We start from the raw sequence: 18,483 nt of genomic DNA on the forward strand, positions 1-18,483 counted from the left end.
ACCGCTTCAGCGCGCGCCTTCGTCTTCAAGTGAACGAGCCGCGCGCAGGGAGGCTCGTGAACGCGCTCCGGTGCTGATGTGAGCCGCCTCTATTCGTCTCCGCCGGACTCACAAATAAACCACGATGTAAGTATAAAACATTGTGTACGGTTGGTTTTGTGAGAAATACGTGAATGTGTTTAATGTCTTGTGGACTGTTGTAATTCTAGAAGTTTGATTGAGCGGTTTTGCGAGTAATGCCTCAGATCTCAAAGTTTTTACTGCATCTGCAGTCATTTAGGATGGACTTGATGTTTGAGATGAATATTCATATTTTTAAGAGATCGCTGAATGTGCTTTTAGAAACACAGGTAAGATGAATGTTGAATGAGAGGGATGTTGATGATTGATGAGGGTGTTTGGGGTTTAAGTTTCTCCGCAGTGCGGCAGGAGGAAACTTTCAGGTGTGTGTGTGTGTGTGTGTGTGTGTGAGAGAGAGAGACAGAGAGAGAGAGAGAACTAGGACCAGCTGAAGGTTTCCACTCTGGGTTTTATTCAGGAACACTGCATGACACAGCAGAATTCGGTTACAATTTTTTAGTTTGTTAATGAATGCAATAAAGTTTTTTTCTTACAGAAGACACATTTTTACTTTAATAATTTAATTGTTTTATTTACAAATGGTTCTGATTTAGTTAAAGTGCACACAGGAGCGATCATTCTCTCATCATTTACATTTTAGCACAGGTACATCTTGGAGACGTGTATTTGACGTTGCATTTACGTCTGCAAGACATATTTTTTAGATCTGCAATATACGTCTATAGGACATTTCCTATCAGATGTCAAATAGATGTCTGTAAGATGTTTATGATTTAGAATGTATGTAAAACTGACATCTTACAGACGTTTGTACACATCAGATGCTTTCCAGATCAAGAGATCTTTAACAGACATCTTGCAGACATACATGAGCTATCTGGGATCAATCCTCTGATGTTTTTTTTATTTATTGTTGTGGAAAACAGAAGATATTTTGAGAAATGTCAAAGGGGTTCTGTGTTGTTTGGTTCCTCAGTGTTCTTCGAAACACTCATCCTTTTGAAACTCATACAGGTTTTTGAGTCATCCCTGGGATTCGGTAATATTTCAGTCCTGCAGAGTTTCCAAAGCGATGGTACATCTAAAATAATTGTTCAAAACTTTTCACAACACTTTGGTATGTCCATTATAATGAATTAAAATAATTGCATTTCAAGATTTTTTAAGCATAAAATAATGTCTCATCTTTATTAAACCAAGCGTTTTGTCATGTCTCTGAGGCACTTCACCGAGTTTGTATTTAGAAAATTATTAACGGAATGTAAGCATTTATTTGTGTTCTTTTCTTGTGAAGAATATTTCTCTAAAAAAAGTTAAAGTTTAAAGTTATATCCCTCAGTCTGAACTCAACCCCGTCACACTAACCATTCTACCATAATGATTTAGACTCTGCTCATATGTGACATTATTGACTAGAACATGTATTTCTCATTGTTACAGTGTTGTAAAGTTATGAAAGGGTTGAGTTATTTACTTCATTTATTAATAATTTTAATGAACCAAATATAAAATAGTCATGGTTTCAGCAAATATATACTTCAAAAATATGAGTTGTCATGATTTTGGTTTCCAACGTCAGAAATTATACCCGCATTTTGTTGGCCATGCAGATATGTTGAACCAGAAATAAGGAGACAATATAAGAGAAATAAAACCTAAAATGAAAAATAAAAGGCAATTTATTCCTAATGTGTTACAGACTTGAACCCCGTCACATTAACATTTTTGGAAAAATACAGGGAAGACAATTCAAAATGAAAGCATTTCTTGCTGATGACCATCTGACATGTTAAGGACTAAAACAATACAACTCTTTGTTTTTGGCTGTTTAAATTAAAAATATTATATACTAAAATAAAGAGACCATAGATGCAATTTGTGTATTTTTAGCTCCAGTCCTGTAAAAATGTAAAAAAATATATAGTAGATGTTACATTTGTTGTCATTTAATTGTTATCAGGGACACATGAGCAGTATGTAGATGTTTGTTTTATAACAAGTTCTGTGTAAAATCCTTTTTAAACCAATGCCATTTTGTCGAGAAAAAAAAAGTTTCTCAATCTGAAATAATAACAGTTAATGCCTAACATGGGAAAATATGATTTTTTGGAGGTTTGACATATCTAATTATGTGGGGTATTTAGAAAATTAATCATATGTGACCCTGGACCACTAAACCAGTCATAAGTGTAAATTTGTTGGTTTGTTAAAACAGGACAATGTTTGTGTGAGATACAACTATTTGAAATCTGGAATCTGAGGGTGCAAAAAAATCTAAATATTGAGAAAATCGCCTTAAAAGTTGTCCAAATGAAGTTCTCTAGGCAATGCATATTACTAATCAAACATCAAGTTTTTATATATTTATGGTAGAAAATTTACAAAATATTTTCATGGAACATGATCTTTACTTAATATGTTAATGATTTTTGGCATAAAAGAAAAATCAATAATTTTGACCAATACAATGTATTTTTGGCTATTGCTACAAATATACCTGTGCTACTTAAGACTGGTTTTGTGGTCCAGGGTCACATATGTGGTTGATAAAAATATATATATTCCAAGTTTAAATGCTATCAAATCCCGGGATTGAACATTTTAGAGAAAAGCTTACAAGTATTTTTTTTTTTACTTGTAGGACAATATTACAAAGGAAACAAAGCAGAACAAAAGACAAGATCAACTTAATACAATTGAGAAATTATAATAAAAAAGTTTAACTGATAAAGAAAAAAAAATATGCCAGAACTAAACTTTGGTCTATGTCCGACAATGGAACATGGTCTCTGACATATTGCTTGAAAGGGTTAAAACTGTTCTTATAGAACGTTTGATTTTCTCCAACTTTAGAAAAAAGAGGACATCACGAACCCATTGTGTTGGAGTTGAAGGCTTGTTATCCTTCCACTTCAGCAATATTAATCGTTTGGCTAACAGCATGATGAAAGCTATTCAATCAGATTGTATCTTTGTAAGATTATATGAAATGGGAGTAATTCAAATGTCTATCAATGGGAAAGGGGCAAAACAATTTACCTAAAAACCAGAGATAGTTCAAAAACCAATGGACGTTAGCTTAATAGTATTGCAGTGATATCAGTGTACAAAAAACAAGTGATTCTCTGTGTCCTCAGGCATCTGTACGGCGTGACGCTGCTGTCTCTGCTGTCTCTGGAGTCTCTGGCCGTCAGCAGTGTCGGGTCAGATATTACACATCATTGTTAACCGTCTAGAAGACAACAGTGGGACAGTAACATGTGTTTTGTGTCTCACACAGCCCCAGTAACTCATCCAGCAGTTTCTGCAGCGAGTCCAAAGAATGTCTTCAATTCGATCTGATCTGCAGGACGGAGGAGTACGAGGTCAGACGCTCCTGATGTGTGGGTTTCTTGATTGCACTGAGCTGAATTCAGATAGTGTGGTTCTAATGAGCATGTGTTCGTAGGTCCGCCATTATTCGGCCACACGATGGGTCTCCACAGACGCTGAGGCCTATTTTCTCGGGGTCGGAGCCGCCATGGCCTTCAGACGCCTCTATCACTATATATCTGGAGCCAATGAAGAGGGTTTGCGACTGAGTTCATATCATAAACACGACCACAGATGAAGACGATAGTGACTAACACAGATGTGTGTGTGCAGGTGTGAGGTTTGAGATGACGGCTCCGGTGCTTGTTGAAGTCCCAGAGGAAGTGAAGATGTGGGAACCGGCCGTCTACACGCTCAGCTTCCTGCTGCCATCAGCCTATCAGGAGCATCCGCCCACTCCCACCAACGACAAGGTCAGACTCACCAAGAATTATATTTACACTGCCGCTCAAAAGTTTGGGCTTGTTTTCTAGTTTTTTATGCTCATCAAGGCTGCATTTATTTGATCAAAAATACAGAAAAAAACTGTAATATTGCTAAATGTAATAACAATATAAAATAATGTTTATACACATATATATATATATATATATATATATATATATATATATATATATATATATATACTTTCAAATATAATTTATTACTGTGATGCAAAGCTGAATTTTCATCAGCTGTTACTCCAATCTTCAGTGTCACATGATCCTCCAGAAATCATTCTAATATGCTGATTTATTATTAGAAATATCAGTGTTGGAAACAGTTGTGCTGATAAATATTTTTTTGGAACCTAAGATTCTTTTTTCAGGATTCTTTGATGAGTAACAAAGAAAAAGGCATCACAGGTTCCAAAGATAAAGTCGAAATACTACAAGAATAAAGTCAAAATATTTCAAGAATAAAGTCGAAATACTGCAAGAATAAAGTTTAAATATTATGAGAATAAAGTAAAAAAAAACTATGAGAATAAAGTTGAAAAGCTACGAGAATAAAGTCGAAAAACTACGAAAATAAAGTGGGAAAAACTATGAAATTAAAGTCGAAAAACTACGAAAATATAGTCGAAAAACTATGAAAATATAGTCGAAAGACTACAAAAAATAAAGTTGAAAACTATGAGAATAAAGTCGAAGAGCTGCGAGAACAAAGTCGAAAAACTATGAAAATAAAGTCGAAAAACTACGAAAATAAGGTAAAAAAAACTACGAAAATGAAATAAAAAAAACTGAGAATATAGTCAAAAAACTAAGAAAATAAAGTCAAAAAACTGAGAATATAGTCGAAAAACTACGAAAATATAGTCGAAAAACTAAGAAAATAAAGTCGAAAAACTATGAGAATAAAGTCGAAAGACTACAAAAATAAAGTTGAAAACTATGAGAATAAAGTCGAAGAACTGCGAGAACAAAGTCGAAAAACTATGAAAATAAAGTCGAAAAACTACGAAAATAAGGTAAAAAAAAACTACGAAAATGAAATAAAAAAACTGAGAATATAGTCGAAAAACTAAGAAAATAAAGTAAAAAAACTGAGAATATAGTCGAAAAACTACGAAAATATAGTCGAAAAACTAAGAAAATAAAGTCGAAAAACTATGAGAATAAAGTCGAAAAACTACGAAAATATAGTCGAAAAACTAAGAAAATAAAGTCGAAAAACTATGAGAATAAAGTCGAAAAACTACGAAAATAAAGTTGAAAACTATGAGAATAAAGTCGAAAAACTGCGAGAACAAAGTCGAAAAACTATGAAAATAAATTTGAAAAACTAAGAAAATAAAGTAAAAAAAACTACAAAAATAAAGTAAAAAAACTGAGAATATAGTCGAAAAACTAAGAAAATATAGTTGAAAAACTAAGAAAATAAAGTCGGAAAACTATGAGAATATAGTCGAAAAACTAAGAAAATAAAGTCGCAAAACTATGAAAATCTAGTCGAAAAACTAAGAAAATAAAGTCGAAAAGCTACGAGAAAAAAATCTACCACAAGAATTAAGTCGAAAAACTACGAAAATAAAGTCGAAAAACTATGAGAATTAAGTTGAAAAACTATGAGAATAAAGTCGAAATACTATGAGAATAAAGTCGAAAAAATGAGAATAAAATCGAAATACTACGAGAATAACGTCAAAGTACTACAAAAATAAAGTCAAAATACAATGAGAATAAAGTCGAAATACTGCGAGAACAAAGTCGAAAAACTACGAGAATAAAGTTGAAATACTACGAAAATAAAGTAGAAAAACTACAAGAATAAAGTTGAAATACTACGAGAATAAAGTTGAAATACTACGAGAATAAAGTTGAAATACTACGAGAATAAAGTTGAAATACTACGAGAATAAAGTTGAAATACTACGAGAATAAAGTCGGAAAACTATGAAAATAAAGTCGAAAAATTGAGAATAAAATCGAAATACTACGAGAATAAAGTCAAAGTACTACAAAAATAAAGTCACAATACTATGAGAATAAAGTCGAAATACTGCGAGAACAAAGTCGAAAAACTATGAGAAAAAAGTGAAAGTACTACAAAAATAGTCAAAATACTATGAGAATAAAGTCGAAATACTACGAGAATAAAGTCGAAAAACTGCGAAAATAAAGTTAAAAACTATGAGAAGTCGAAAAACTATGAAAATAAAGTCGAAAAACAGAAAATAAAGTCGAAAAACTGAGAATAAAATCAAAATACTACGAGAATAAAGTCAAAGTACTACGAGAAAAAAGTTGAAATACTGTGAGAACAAAGTTGAAAACTACTAGAATACAGTTGAAATACAAGAGAATAAAGTCGGAAAACTACAAAAATAAAGTCAAAATACTATGAGAATAAAGTCAAATATTTCAGAAGATGGCACTGTGTGCTTTTGAAATAGCCGTACTCTACTTGCTTGTAATTTCTTACACAGACTTGAACCTAAAATAATCATTCATTTCTGAAAGGTCATGTTACACTGAAGTAATGATTCTGAAAATGTAGCTTTGCATCACAGGAATAAATTACATTTTGAAACACATTCACATAGAAAACTGTTATTTTAAATTAAAATAATATTTCACAATATTACAGTTTTTTCTGTATTTTTAAACAAATAAATTTAGCCTTGATGAGCATAAGAAACGTCTATAAAAACCATTAAAAATCCTATTGATCCCAAACTTTTGAGCAGCAGTGTATATTACTCTGCATGTATTTTTTTTTTTTAGCATTTATATTATTTAATCTCTTGTTTTGTTTTCAAATTTATAAAAAAAAAAAAATGTAGCTGTATTTCTCTGAAATGCCCGACATGGACGTGTACGTGAGGAGTTACGGCGGCTGGATGCTGTCAATCACCTCTCGACTCCACGCCCACCTGCTGACCAGAGCACTGCTGAGAGCCAACGCCCACTTCAACCACACGCACCACTACGCTGTGGGCTACGACAGGTACACACACATTTTTTAATTAAAAAAATTACTAAATTGGTAAAGGTTTTGGCACTTGCTATGTAAACACAGAAAAAAGTCAGTTCGAAAAGATTAAATGGCCCTGAAAAACAAATGACTGTGTTGGAAATGAATAAGAAGCGAATTTCATCTAGTGGAAACGTTTGGTACTGCAGCCAAACAATCCTACTGAAAGCTCATGTTTAGTGATATCAACCTCAAATTTGGAACACAACATGTTTAGATTCATGGCTTTGATTTTCTTGCATGTTCATAAATATGTGACCCTAGAGCACAAAACCAGTCTTAAGTAGCACAGGTGTTTTTATAGCAATAGCCAAAAATACATTATATGGGTCAAAATTACAGATTTTTCTTTTATGCCAAAAGTCATTAGAATATTAAGTAAAGATCATGTTCTATAAAGATATTTAGTAAATTTCCTACAGTAAATAGATCAACACTTAATTTTAAAATAGTAATATGCATTGCTAAAAACTTCATTTGGACAACTTTAAAGGCGATTTTCTCAATATTTTGATTATTTTACTCCCTTAGTAAATATTGTTCTATCCTAATTTTTAAAAAAATGAGCGTTATGACTAGTTTTTTTTTTTTTTTCGATTTTATTCTTATTTTTCTTGGAATTGCTCCGTTCATTATTATTATTCTGATTCTTCTCCAAAATGAATTACATTTTTAAAGTCCTAAACATGCTTGAAAACTCATGAAACTTTGCACACAGCCCAGAAGTGGCGAAAGTTTATATCTGATGTGGGTTTCAGAAGTGGGTATGGCAAAATGACTTGATAGCGCACTTTCAACATCGTGCCCTTCGAGCTGTGTTTCACTTACATCTATGAAATTTGGTACATACCTGTAACACGCCAATACCTACAAAAAAGTCTCTCAGTATGAAATCCGAATCCCAACAGGAAGCAAGTTCTTTTTAATTTTCTTAGCAAATTTGGTGCTGTTTTTGCATTATCAGTCATTGTATTTTTACAAACTCCCCCTAGAGATTTTTTCAGATCAACTCCAAATTTAGTCAGTGTAATCCAAAGACCCATGTGACGTTAAATTGTGAAGATCTAGAGTTTTCATTGGAAAGTGTGTCCGTAGCGGCCTGACAAATTTCAATGTTTTGCCATGAACTCAGGCACACAATGTCTGAAGACTCCTGACCTGAAGATATCTACATGGCCATATTCAGTTATAGTCATAGCGCCACCAGTTGGCAACAGGAAGTGACATGTTTTACATTGTAACAAACTACTCCTAGAGATTTAATGACATCAACATTATATTTGGTCAATCCAAACTAAAGGCCTAAGCAATGACAAATTGCAAAGATCTTGAGTGTTCTAACGTTTACATTTTTATTTATTCAATTTTTCTGTTAATGTAGATGTTATTTAATTTAACATTGTGTGTGTGTGTGTGTGTGTGTGTGTGTGTGTGTGTGTGTGTGTGTGTGTGTGTGTGTGTGTGTGTGTGTGTGTGTGTGTGTGTGTGTGTGTGTGTGTGTGTTTAGTCCTCTGAAGTTGTTGAACAGACATAATGAAGTGTGGTACATGGTGGAGGGAGAGCCGGTCTGCGGACAGGAACGCACACCTGAGCCGACTGACACACACTGAACAGGTAACACACTCACACTCACATACACTCACACTCCACCCAGATATGTGTCAGTGTTTGATCTGAATGTCTTGGTTTCGTTTTTTATGTTTCACAGGAAGCTGGTGATCTTTCTCTGTGTGAAAGTGTTTCTGAAATCGCCTCTTCCCACAAACAGCAGCCTGAATCTCCTCCCAGCTAACAATGTTTAATGTTCTGGGAATGTTTTCAGTGTCAAGTTTTATTTTAGTTCCCAGAATGTTCTGCTAAAAGGCAGGATAACAAAATCTACAAATGTTTATTGATAACTTTGTTAGAACATTATCCTCTAACATTCGAATAAAGCTTCTCATCACAGTAGATGTTTGGTTGAAATTTAGTTTGAAAGTGAAAACCCAACCTTTGCTTGATATCAAGCTTCAGCTTCATCAAATATCTCCAAAAACTGCATTACCAGCTTCACTTTTAGGGGTTTAGATATTGATGTCAGCTGAAAGTAATAGTTTGGTTGGATGTCACCATTATGGTGAGAAGCGTTTGCTTTAGTTTTGACTCAAAGCTTTTCTCTAGCTGCTGTAACTATGTTTGTTATGGCAAAAGCAACAAGAGAAAATGATGTGATCAGATGATGTTGACTACTTGCTGATGTTAAAGATATCATCATGTATTGATCTGATCAGCTGTTCTTATCGAGTTTAAACTATGCTATTGATTTCACATGAGTGACTGTAGTAGTGTGTTGCAACAGCATAAGATCCAGTGGTGTTCTAATCAGATAATCGGTATACTGCCCTACAAAGGCAAAGTACAGTAACTACGTCAACACTGAAACTGAGAAAATGCCTTTAAAGTTTTTACACCATATATGGTATTAGTTTGGATTTTGTAGTTACTACGATTTTGACACTCTCGTTTCTCTGAAACGGGACAAAATTGAACCAGGAGGCTTTGCCACAAGACAAAACGGTTGTCACAAAGCCCATTTTAAGCCTTAACTCAATTTTGACTAAATGTGTACTTACTGTGCTTTGCCTTTGGAGGGCAGTATTGTTACCCTAATTTTTAAAAACATATCGTTCACAAATCACTTAAAATTACTGAATGTTTAGACACATAGACATCAAGAATCAGTGTATGAATTTTAAACAATGGGGACATGCTTTGTGCCACAATCCATGTTTTCAAATCCTTGAAATGATCTGATTAAAATTCAGCTCAATCTCAGTCTGTAGAACCATTGCATTGTTATTATAAATAATGTGCAACTAACACCATAGATTAGACTGAATGAAATCAGATTACTACATGATGATATCTGAACCATCAGCAGCAACATTATCTGATGATATTTTCTCTTCTTGTTTTGGTCATAATAAACACAGTTACGGCAACAAGAGGAAACATCCAAAAGCCAAGAGTCAAATTGACCAACTAAAGCAAACACTTTACTTAACCAAACTATTACTTTCAAACAGACATCAACATCTAACCCTCTTTTTATCTTAATAAAACCTTTTGTGAATGTATGACAGAAATAAAGTCAATCTGGTTTATAATTAGTGAATCTGATTCATTTAAATTAAGTTGGAGCTTCATCATACAAAGGTTGGGTTTTTACTTTCAATTAAAATTCAATATCTGAGCAACATTAGAGTGCGCATCCAATGGGAAGCTTCCTGATCAAATCTATATTAAAATGTTGAAGGGATAATGTTCTAACATTGTTATCAATAAACACTTGTAGAATGTTTTTGGAGAATGTTATCCGACCTTATAGGAAAATATTCTGGGAACTAAAATAAAACTTGACACTGAAAACATTACTATAATGTTCTCTGAATATTCTTAGAACAAAAAAAAAAAGGTTAGCTGGGCTGCCAGTTCATGTTCAGCAATAATCGAGCACATCTGCTGACGTCAGTGTATTTATGCTCCTAGTGAATGCCATTAAACCTCCAGAACGACTCCACAGTGTTTCAGTGCAATAATCCGCTTTGTTCGTCTCAGATCAATACATCAGATTTCTTTGAGCTGATGAAGTTTTCTGTTCATCGATGGCTAATAAACTTTGACTGCTGAAATCTTTGTGTTTGTGAAATATTATTGACATATGTAGTGAATAAAAACACTGAGATTGGCTTTAGTGTTTGGGTTTATTGATGTTTGCCAGTTGTGCAGAGTAACACACTAGTGTGACATTGGTGTTTGATTGGCTGAGCTTTGAAGACATCAGATCCCACTCATCTCTCCACTGGACATTACGGCTGCAAGATTAAAAGAGATGAAAGATCTCATCAGTAAAATCTCACAATTTGCTCTTTTATGGCATTCTAAACTGGCACATTTCATAGGGTACAACGGGGATAAAGGCAAAATCTAACAAAAAAAGTGTTTTTTCATTGTGCCCAAAGTGTATGATTGCAGAAAAATATATACGTTTGTATTGAACATTTATGAAGCAACAGATTTTGTGTGAAAATAAATCATACAAGTCGTTTATTTGTGTATGAAGTGGCACAGGGGTATTGATACAAATGCTTTAGCTAAAATAATGTTTTTTTTTAAATAATGACCAAGTTAATATTTGTTCAAAACAATCACTTTAGGAAAGTTTGTACTAGTTTCTGATTATTTTGTTAAATAAACGAATTAATTTTTGTCCGATAAATATACTGTCATTAAAATGTTAAAATAAAACATACTTTAAAATACAGAAAGCATTTCAGAAAGCATTACAGTAGTAACAACAAATGATATTTTATTATATGGTATGATTAATAGCATGTTTTTAAATATGATGGTTTCATTCTAAACACTGTGATTATCTTTAAGATGGATATTGACTCTAACAATGTCAGGTCAACAAATAGAAAAGTGAGCCTTCTATTAATTCTCATGTTAATTATTGTGCCTTTTAGCCACGACAGCAGGAGTGCTTTTTACCCCAAATAGCATACTTTTACATATTATTTTGTTATTTAAAAACTGTTGCATTAATTGGGGTCAAATTGACCCTGAAAATACTAGTTAACGTTATCGCATTGGACTCAAACTTCCTGACTTTGTTCACACAGGGTATAAATACTTACGTTATTTTGGGGGTTTTATTTCACCTAGTCACACTTGTGGTGTTCCCGGTCAAAAATGACCCGACTCCAAACAACTGCTTATAAAACTCTCATTATGCTATATTATCACCAAATATTGGATTCAATCTTTTTGTCAACTTGTTTTCTTTTATTTTGAACTAGTTTTATGGTTCTATTTGCATCTGATTAATCGTAGGCCTCATTTATCTGAGAATAGGCATCTCATTTTTTGAGTAAAACATTTTTTTATAAATAATTTTTACAATTTTAAACAAAAAATTCTAAATATTTGCACTGTTCATCTCACTAGTGTGCTTTAATGTTTAATCAGGAAGTTTGCTTTTAAATGCTTTTATTTTGTACAAAATTGCAAAAAGTCTCACTTGTGGTGTTCCCGGGTCAAAATTGCTTATAAAACTCTCATTATGCTATATCATCACCAAATATTGGATTCAATCTTTTTGTCAACTTGTTTTCTTTCATTTAGGACTGATTTTGTGTTTCTATTTGCATCTGATTAATCGTAGGCCTCATTTTTCTGAAAGTAGACACCTAGTTTTTTGAGCGAAAAAAGCAAAGATTGAATCCAATATTTGGTGATATTATAGCAAACCAAGAGATTTATAAGAAATTGTTTGGAGTCCGGTCATTTTTGACCCGGGAACACCAAAAGTGTAACTTTTTACAATTTTGTACAAGATAAAAGCATTTAAAAGCAAACTTCCTGATTAAACATTAAAGAACACTAGTGTGAGTAACAGTGCATTTTTTTTTTAATTCATAAAAAAATATTTTTTTCACTCAAAAAACGAGGTACCTATTTTCAGATTAAGAGGCCTACGATTAATCAGATGCAAATAGAAACACAAAACCAGTCCTAAATAATAATAATAAAAAAAATCAAGTTGTCAAAAAGATTGAATCCAATATTTGGTGATAATATAGAAAAATGAGAGATTTAAAAGCTATTGTTTGGAGTCCGGTAATTTTTGACCCGGAACACCATAAGTGTGACATTTTGCAATTTTGTACAAAAGCATTTAAAAGCAAACTTCCTGATTAAACATTAAAGAACACTAGTGTGATAAACAGTGCAATTTTTTAATTATTTATTTAATTTTGTGAAAATTATTCATAAAAAAAGATTTTTTTTTCACTCAAAAAACGAGGTACCTATTTTCAGATAAATGAGGCCTATGATTATTCAGATGCAAATAGAAACACAAAACCAGTCCTAAATGAAAGATATCTGATATTAGGTGGTAATATAGCATAATGAGAGATTTATAAGCAATTGTTTGGGGTCCAGTCAGTTTTGACCGGGAACATCAGGTGTGACAGGAACCCGAACGCAACGAGAGGGTTAAACAAAACCGAAAATCGTTAAGACGACCTTTGTCTTAAGATATATTCAAGAACTTTAGCGGTTCTCATTTGCTACTTAAATCTACAACATTTTAAAAAACATCAAATATTAGATCAAGTAAGCAAAGAATCGACTTTGCACTGCGTCGAGCATCAGCCAAAATTTCACGTGTATCTTGAAAAGCGGGCGTTTTGGAAAGTGCTACGGCACGTTTTTCTGCCATCTAGTGGTTTGGAGGAAAATAATATCAAAGGTGACTTTTACTCTGGGGTGCCTTTAGCCCCGTCGTACCCTACCACATAAACACAATTAATTACTGCGCTGAGACAGATCTTACCTCAGCTGGTAACACTGCATCCACTGTTGCTCCACCGACTGCTCCTGCCACCAACTCACTCGCACTGGAACCGCCGGACTTCACTTCAGAAGAGATGATGTCGACTACACCGTCTGCACCTGAAACCAATCACATCACTGAATAATGGAGCTGGTTCACTATAACATTACCAAACATTAGCGTGTAGCTTGTAATCAGGATTTTTGCTGTGAGGCGTTAACTCATCCTCACCTGCAGAGACTGATGAAACGGAAGAGGTTTTGACAACCTTAACCACCGGCGTCTTGAGTGCAGATACTGACAAGTTGCTGAACTCTCCGGCGCCCTCAAGCAGAGCTCTATACTTGCTGATCTCACGCTCCAGCTGAACCTTGGTGCTGAGCAGCAGCTGGTAGTCGCGGCTCTGTTGCATGGCGCTCTCGCGCACCGACGCCAGCTCACCCTCCAGACCGCCGGCCAGCTGAGCCAGAGAGTAGAGCTGAGCCTGATACTGAGCCTGAACCTCCACCAGACGCTGCTCCAGATTCGCCTTCTGCACACGCCAGACACAGACCACCAGCATTTACACACACATCTGACACCAGCCTACTGCTTAAACTCTTTTAATTATTACCAAACTGAAGAGTTTGTTTAATTACACCACTCTTTAAAAGTAATAGAAGTCTCTTCTGCTTACCAAGGCTGCATTGATTTGATCAAACTACAGTAAAAATTGTGAAATATTACTACAAATTAAAATGTCATTTATTTCTGTGATCAAAGCTGAATTTTCAGCATCATTACTCCAGTCTTCAGTGTCACATGATCCTTCAGAAATGATTCTAATATGCGGATTTGCTGCTCAACAAACATTTCTGATTATTATCAGAGTTGAAAATGGTTGTGCTGCACAATATTTTTGTCGAAAACTTCATACATTTAATTTTTCAGAATTCACAGATGAATAGAAACACTGCAAAAAATGTTTTTCTTACTTAGATTTTTTGTCTTGTTTCCAGCCAAAATATCTAAAAAATTCTTGAATCAGGAGGGATTTTCTAGACAAGTAAAAAATTTGTGTCTTGTTTTTAGTAAAAACAAGTCAAAATTAGGTGAGTTTTTGCTTAAAACAAGCAAAATAATCTGCCAATGGGGTAAGAAAAAAAAAATCTTATTTCAAGCAGACAACTAGATTATTTTTCTTACCCCATTGGCAGATTATTTTGCTTGTTTTAAGCAAAAACTCACCTAATTTTGACTTGTTTTTACTAAAAACAAGACACAAATTTTTTACTTGTCTAGAAAATCCCTCCTGATTCAAGAATTTTTTAGATATTTTGGCTGGAAACAAGACAAAAAATCTAAGTAAGAAAAGCATTTTTTGCAGTGAAGTTCGATAAAGGTATAAATCTTTCAAAGCATTATAAATGTTATAAATGGTTTATACCAATATAACGGTCACTTTTGATCAATTTAATGCATCCTTGATGAATAAAAGTATTAATTTCATTTAAATAGACAATCCTACTGACTTCAAACTTCTGAATGCAGTGTATAATATATTTTTTTAATCAAATACATTTATAAACCTTAATAATTGTTTATAATTGGCTTTTTACTTAATTTTGATAAATAACTTATCACAGTGCATTCTGGGATTTTTCTGTAAGGATAAATGCGAGTTATTAACTCATGCACATCTTCTTGCCAGAAGTAATTAAAGCCTTAAAATTACAGACTCAGCAAACAGGAAACATTCTCATAACATTTGCAAAATAATAAACATTCCCTAATGGTAAATATTTGCTTTACGTTATTGCTCTAGATTACTCCTAGCATGTTTTCGTGTCACTCGCGCAAATAAAATCATTGAATAATCCTCTCCTCCAGTTTCTGATACAACAAAATGTGTCAAAATGGACGTCAATAAGCTCCTCGCTGATTGGCTTGTGCAAAAACACACGTCAGGCAAATTTTCCGCTCAAGCTGAAATTTTTCAACCTGCGCAGAAGACCGCCTCACCTGTTTTGCATCATTTGTGTCGCACCATTAGTGTTTTCTCCAAGAAAAAAGGTTTTTAAAACATTTAAAAAATGTTAACATTCAGAGAACATTCAAAAGTAATGTTCCCAAAATAACAAATGCTTCTTATAACTTTTTCGCTAATATTCACATAACTGAGAAAACGTGTTTTTAAAACATTTTAAAAAATGGATGTTTTGAGCGTTCAGAGAACATTCAAAGTAATAATGTTTTCATACCTTAATGGAAATGTTAGCAAAACATCCATACAGCATATATTTTTTGTTAGCTGTAGAGGCAGCGTTTTACGCACCACATATTAAAATCTGTCCACAATCCAGCCTAACCTGCTAAAGTTGACCAGCAGAACACAATGAGTTTTTGTACCTTCATCAGCGCACCATTCAGCTGTGTCTGTAGAGTCAGGCTCTGCTTGTGGCTGTCTGTGATTTCGGAGCTGCCGCTGACGACCGTCTCTGTGCTCAGCGTCACCTCCGCCTGCCTCTTCTCCAGCTGAACCACAGCAGCAGCATCAGTAATGTTAAATCACTCCGGAGCGCCGTGTGCAGCTCATCTGTGTGTGTTCCTACCTGTTTGGTATACCAGTTCTCAGCCTCTCGGTGGTTCTTCTCGATGGCCGTCTCGTACTCGGAGCGGATCTGGGACAGCACTTGCGACAGATCTGTGCTCTCGATCTCCTTCACGTCCACCGTCACGGTGCCCACCATCTGCCCGCGCAGAGCCTTCATGTCCTGAACAGCAGAGCAAAGGTCACCATGCTCAGGTTGTGTCTTTTAGTTTGTGATTATCAGTTTGTCAACATGCCTCACCTCCTGGTGCGCGTCTCTGATAGCGTCACACTCTTTCTCAAGGCCTGCAAGCTCCTGCAGTAACACAACATTGGTGGAGTCGTACTCCTTCTTCAGGGCCTTCAGACCAGCGATGTCGCCCTCCACCGACTGACGCATGGCCAGCTCCGTCTCAAACCTGCGTGACACGGTTAAACGCTCAGACAGTCCACATTATTACAAAATCGACAATGTTTGAGTTAATCGTTCTACTTCTGTGAAATAAGGAGATCCGCACTACAACTATAATGATAATGACACACCCTGCTGAAAAAAACAGCTAAAACCAGCCTAGGCTGGTTGGCTGGTATTAGCTGGTTTAAGCTGGAAGTGGCTGGTTTTAGCTGGTCTCCCAGCCTGGCCAGGCTGGTTAGGCTGGTTTTAGCTGGTGGTTTTCCAGCTTGACCAGCTAAGACCAGCCTGACCAGCCTGGAAAAGTGGCCAAAACCCCTCTAAAACCAGCCTGCCAACCAGCTATGACCAGCTAAAACCAGGCTGGTTGACCAGCTAAAACCAGCCAACCAGCCTAAGCTGGTTTTAGCTGGTTTTTTCACCAGGGCAGAGAAACAAGTTATGGTTCATCGAGGCATTGTTCTCAGTGCGAATGGGCCTTTAACTGTTTACAACAATTAACTAAAGCTTTCAATGCAGCTCATCTAGTCAGAAACTTACTTCATTCTGAAATCATCAGTGGCCAGTTTGGCATTGTCTACGGCTAAAGCAATGCGTGCGTGGTCCTGAATGAGCAGCAGAAGCTGGAGAAAGAGAAGATGCATCATGAATTGAATACTGTTTTATTGTTATTTGCTACTGTTATACTGTAACTATGTACATTTCAGTATTATATGTGACCCTGGACCACAAAACCAGTCATAAGGGTCTTTTTTTTTACTGAGATTTTTACGTCTGAAGGCTGAATAAAAAATCTGGAATCTAAGGGTAAAAAAAAAAAAAAAAAAAAACTAAAATCAAAATATTAAGAAAATCACCTTTAAATTTGCCCAAATGAAGTTCTTAGCAATGCATATTACTAATCAAAAATTAAGCTTTTATATATTTATGCCAGGAAATGTAGAAAATATCTTCATGGAATATGATCTATATTTTCTGATTTTTGGCATTAAAAAAAGCAATAATTTTGACTCAGATAATGTATTTTTGCTATTGCTACAAATATACCCGTGCCACTTAAGACTGGTTTTGTGGTCCAGGGTCACATATGTAAAAACAATCATGCCAAAGAAATATTTTTAAAATTGAATGTTGAAACAGATGCAGAGAATCTGTGCACCTTCTCCCGCAGTGGTTTAATCTGGATCTCGTAGGGCTCCAAGTTAAAGCTGGTCTGGACTCGGCTGACGGTGAACGCACGGAGCTTCTCGTTGAGCTCGAGGTTCGTGGTCTCCAGACGCTTCACCTTGTCTAGGTAGGTGGCGAGGCGGTCATTCAGAACCTGCAGCTGCTGTTTCTCACTGACGACGTTGGACACCGCCTCTGCGAGAAAACCTCCGCCCGCCCTAAAGCTCTCCCCGATGGCGCCTCCACCACCTGCGGCCGAGAGAGCGCCCCCAACCGTCCTATGACTAGCCGAGAGAGAACCTCCACCTGCCCCAAAACCGGATCCGATGCCCAAACCACCTCCGGCTCTGAGACCCCATCTACCGCCGCCACCGAAACCCAATCCAGCGGCGGACCCGAAGCCCAAACCAGCTCCAGATCTGAAGCCCAAGCCTCCACCGCCACCGCTCTGCAGACCTCCGCCCAACACCGACTGACTTCCGAAACTGGAGAAGCTGACGGGAGCCAGCGAGCGGCCGCTGGCCACGGAGTAAGACCTGCTACAGCTCCTTGACATGTCTAGAGTGGAGAGATGCGAGATGCAAGTGGAGGTGCTGGTGTGAGTAGTGCAGGATGCTGGAGACAGATGTGTTTTATAGATGTGCGTCAGTCACTCAGTGACGGGCCCTTGGGTGGGAGCGTACGGCCCCGGGGACAGAACCGTTACCAGAAATAATGACATGCAAATGTTAAAACAGTACTTTGATGAAGAACCATGAGAAAAGTGAGGAAACATCTCGGAGGAAGAACTGAATTCAGGAAAGGAAGTGACATGAGGCCAAATATGGTGACCCATACTAGGAATTTTTGCTCTGCATTTAACCCATCCAAGTGCACACACACACCGTGAACACACACCCGGAGCAGTGGGCAGCCATTGCTGCAGCACCCAGGGAGCAGTTGGGGGTTCGGTGCCTTGCTCAAGGGACTCACCTCAGTCGTGGTATTGAGGGTGGAGAGAGTGCTGTACATTCACTCCCCCCACCTACAATCCCTGCCGGA

At 35.9% G+C, this 18,483-nt stretch overlaps 2 protein-coding genes across 2 annotated transcripts; one reads left to right on the forward strand and one right to left on the reverse strand.

Moving 5' to 3' along the window:
* Positions 1-37: 37 nt before the first annotated feature.
* On the forward strand, positions 38-10,617 carry soul5l (heme-binding protein soul5, like). Its single transcript, XM_073841697.1, has 8 exons — positions 38-126; positions 3,219-3,284; positions 3,362-3,446; positions 3,530-3,650; positions 3,727-3,866; positions 6,722-6,885; positions 8,420-8,526; positions 8,621-10,617. Coding segments are annotated over exons 1-7 (681 nt in total). The 5' UTR covers positions 38-124; the 3' UTR covers positions 8,523-8,526; positions 8,621-10,617.
* Positions 10,618-10,641: 24 nt separating this feature from the next.
* On the reverse strand, positions 10,642-18,031 carry LOC141336129 (keratin, type I cytoskeletal 19). Its single transcript, XM_073841654.1, has 8 exons — positions 17,435-18,031; positions 16,816-16,898; positions 16,126-16,282; positions 15,886-16,047; positions 15,683-15,808; positions 13,526-13,826; positions 13,295-13,413; positions 10,642-10,766 (listed from the first exon to the last, which is right to left on the reverse strand). The coding sequence occupies exons 1-8, from the start codon at positions 17,996-17,998 to the stop codon at positions 10,761-10,763; spliced, it is 1,518 nt and encodes a 505-aa protein (XP_073697755.1). The 5' UTR covers positions 17,999-18,031; the 3' UTR covers positions 10,642-10,760.
* Positions 18,032-18,483: the final 452 nt, after the last annotated feature.

Source organism: Garra rufa, chromosome 6, assembly GCF_049309525.1.
Source record: "Garra rufa chromosome 6, GarRuf1.0, whole genome shotgun sequence".
NCBI lineage: Eukaryota > Metazoa > Chordata > Actinopteri > Cypriniformes > Cyprinidae > Garra > Garra rufa.

Bases quoted from the DNA above. Each gene is read 5' to 3' on its own strand.
- LOC141336129 (XM_073841654.1), bottom strand. From the start codon at position 17,998: ATGTCAAGGAGCTGTAGCAGGTCTTACTCCGTGGCCAGCGGCCGCTCG. The intron at 16,899-17,434 runs GTGCACAGATTC...CTCTTTCTCCAG, and splicing joins TTAAACCACTGCGGGAGAAG to CTTCTGCTGCTCATTCAGGA. The intron at 16,048-16,125 runs GTGAGGCATGTT...TCTGCTGTTCAG, and splicing joins TCAGAGACGCGCACCAGGAG to GACATGAAGGCTCTGCGCGG.
- soul5l (XM_073841697.1), top strand. The intron at 3,867-6,721 runs GTCAGACTCACC...AAAAAAATGTAG, and splicing joins CCACTCCCACCAACGACAAG to CTGTATTTCTCTGAAATGCC. The intron at 6,886-8,419 runs GTACACACACAT...GTGTGTGTTTAG, and splicing joins TACGCTGTGGGCTACGACAG to TCCTCTGAAGTTGTTGAACA.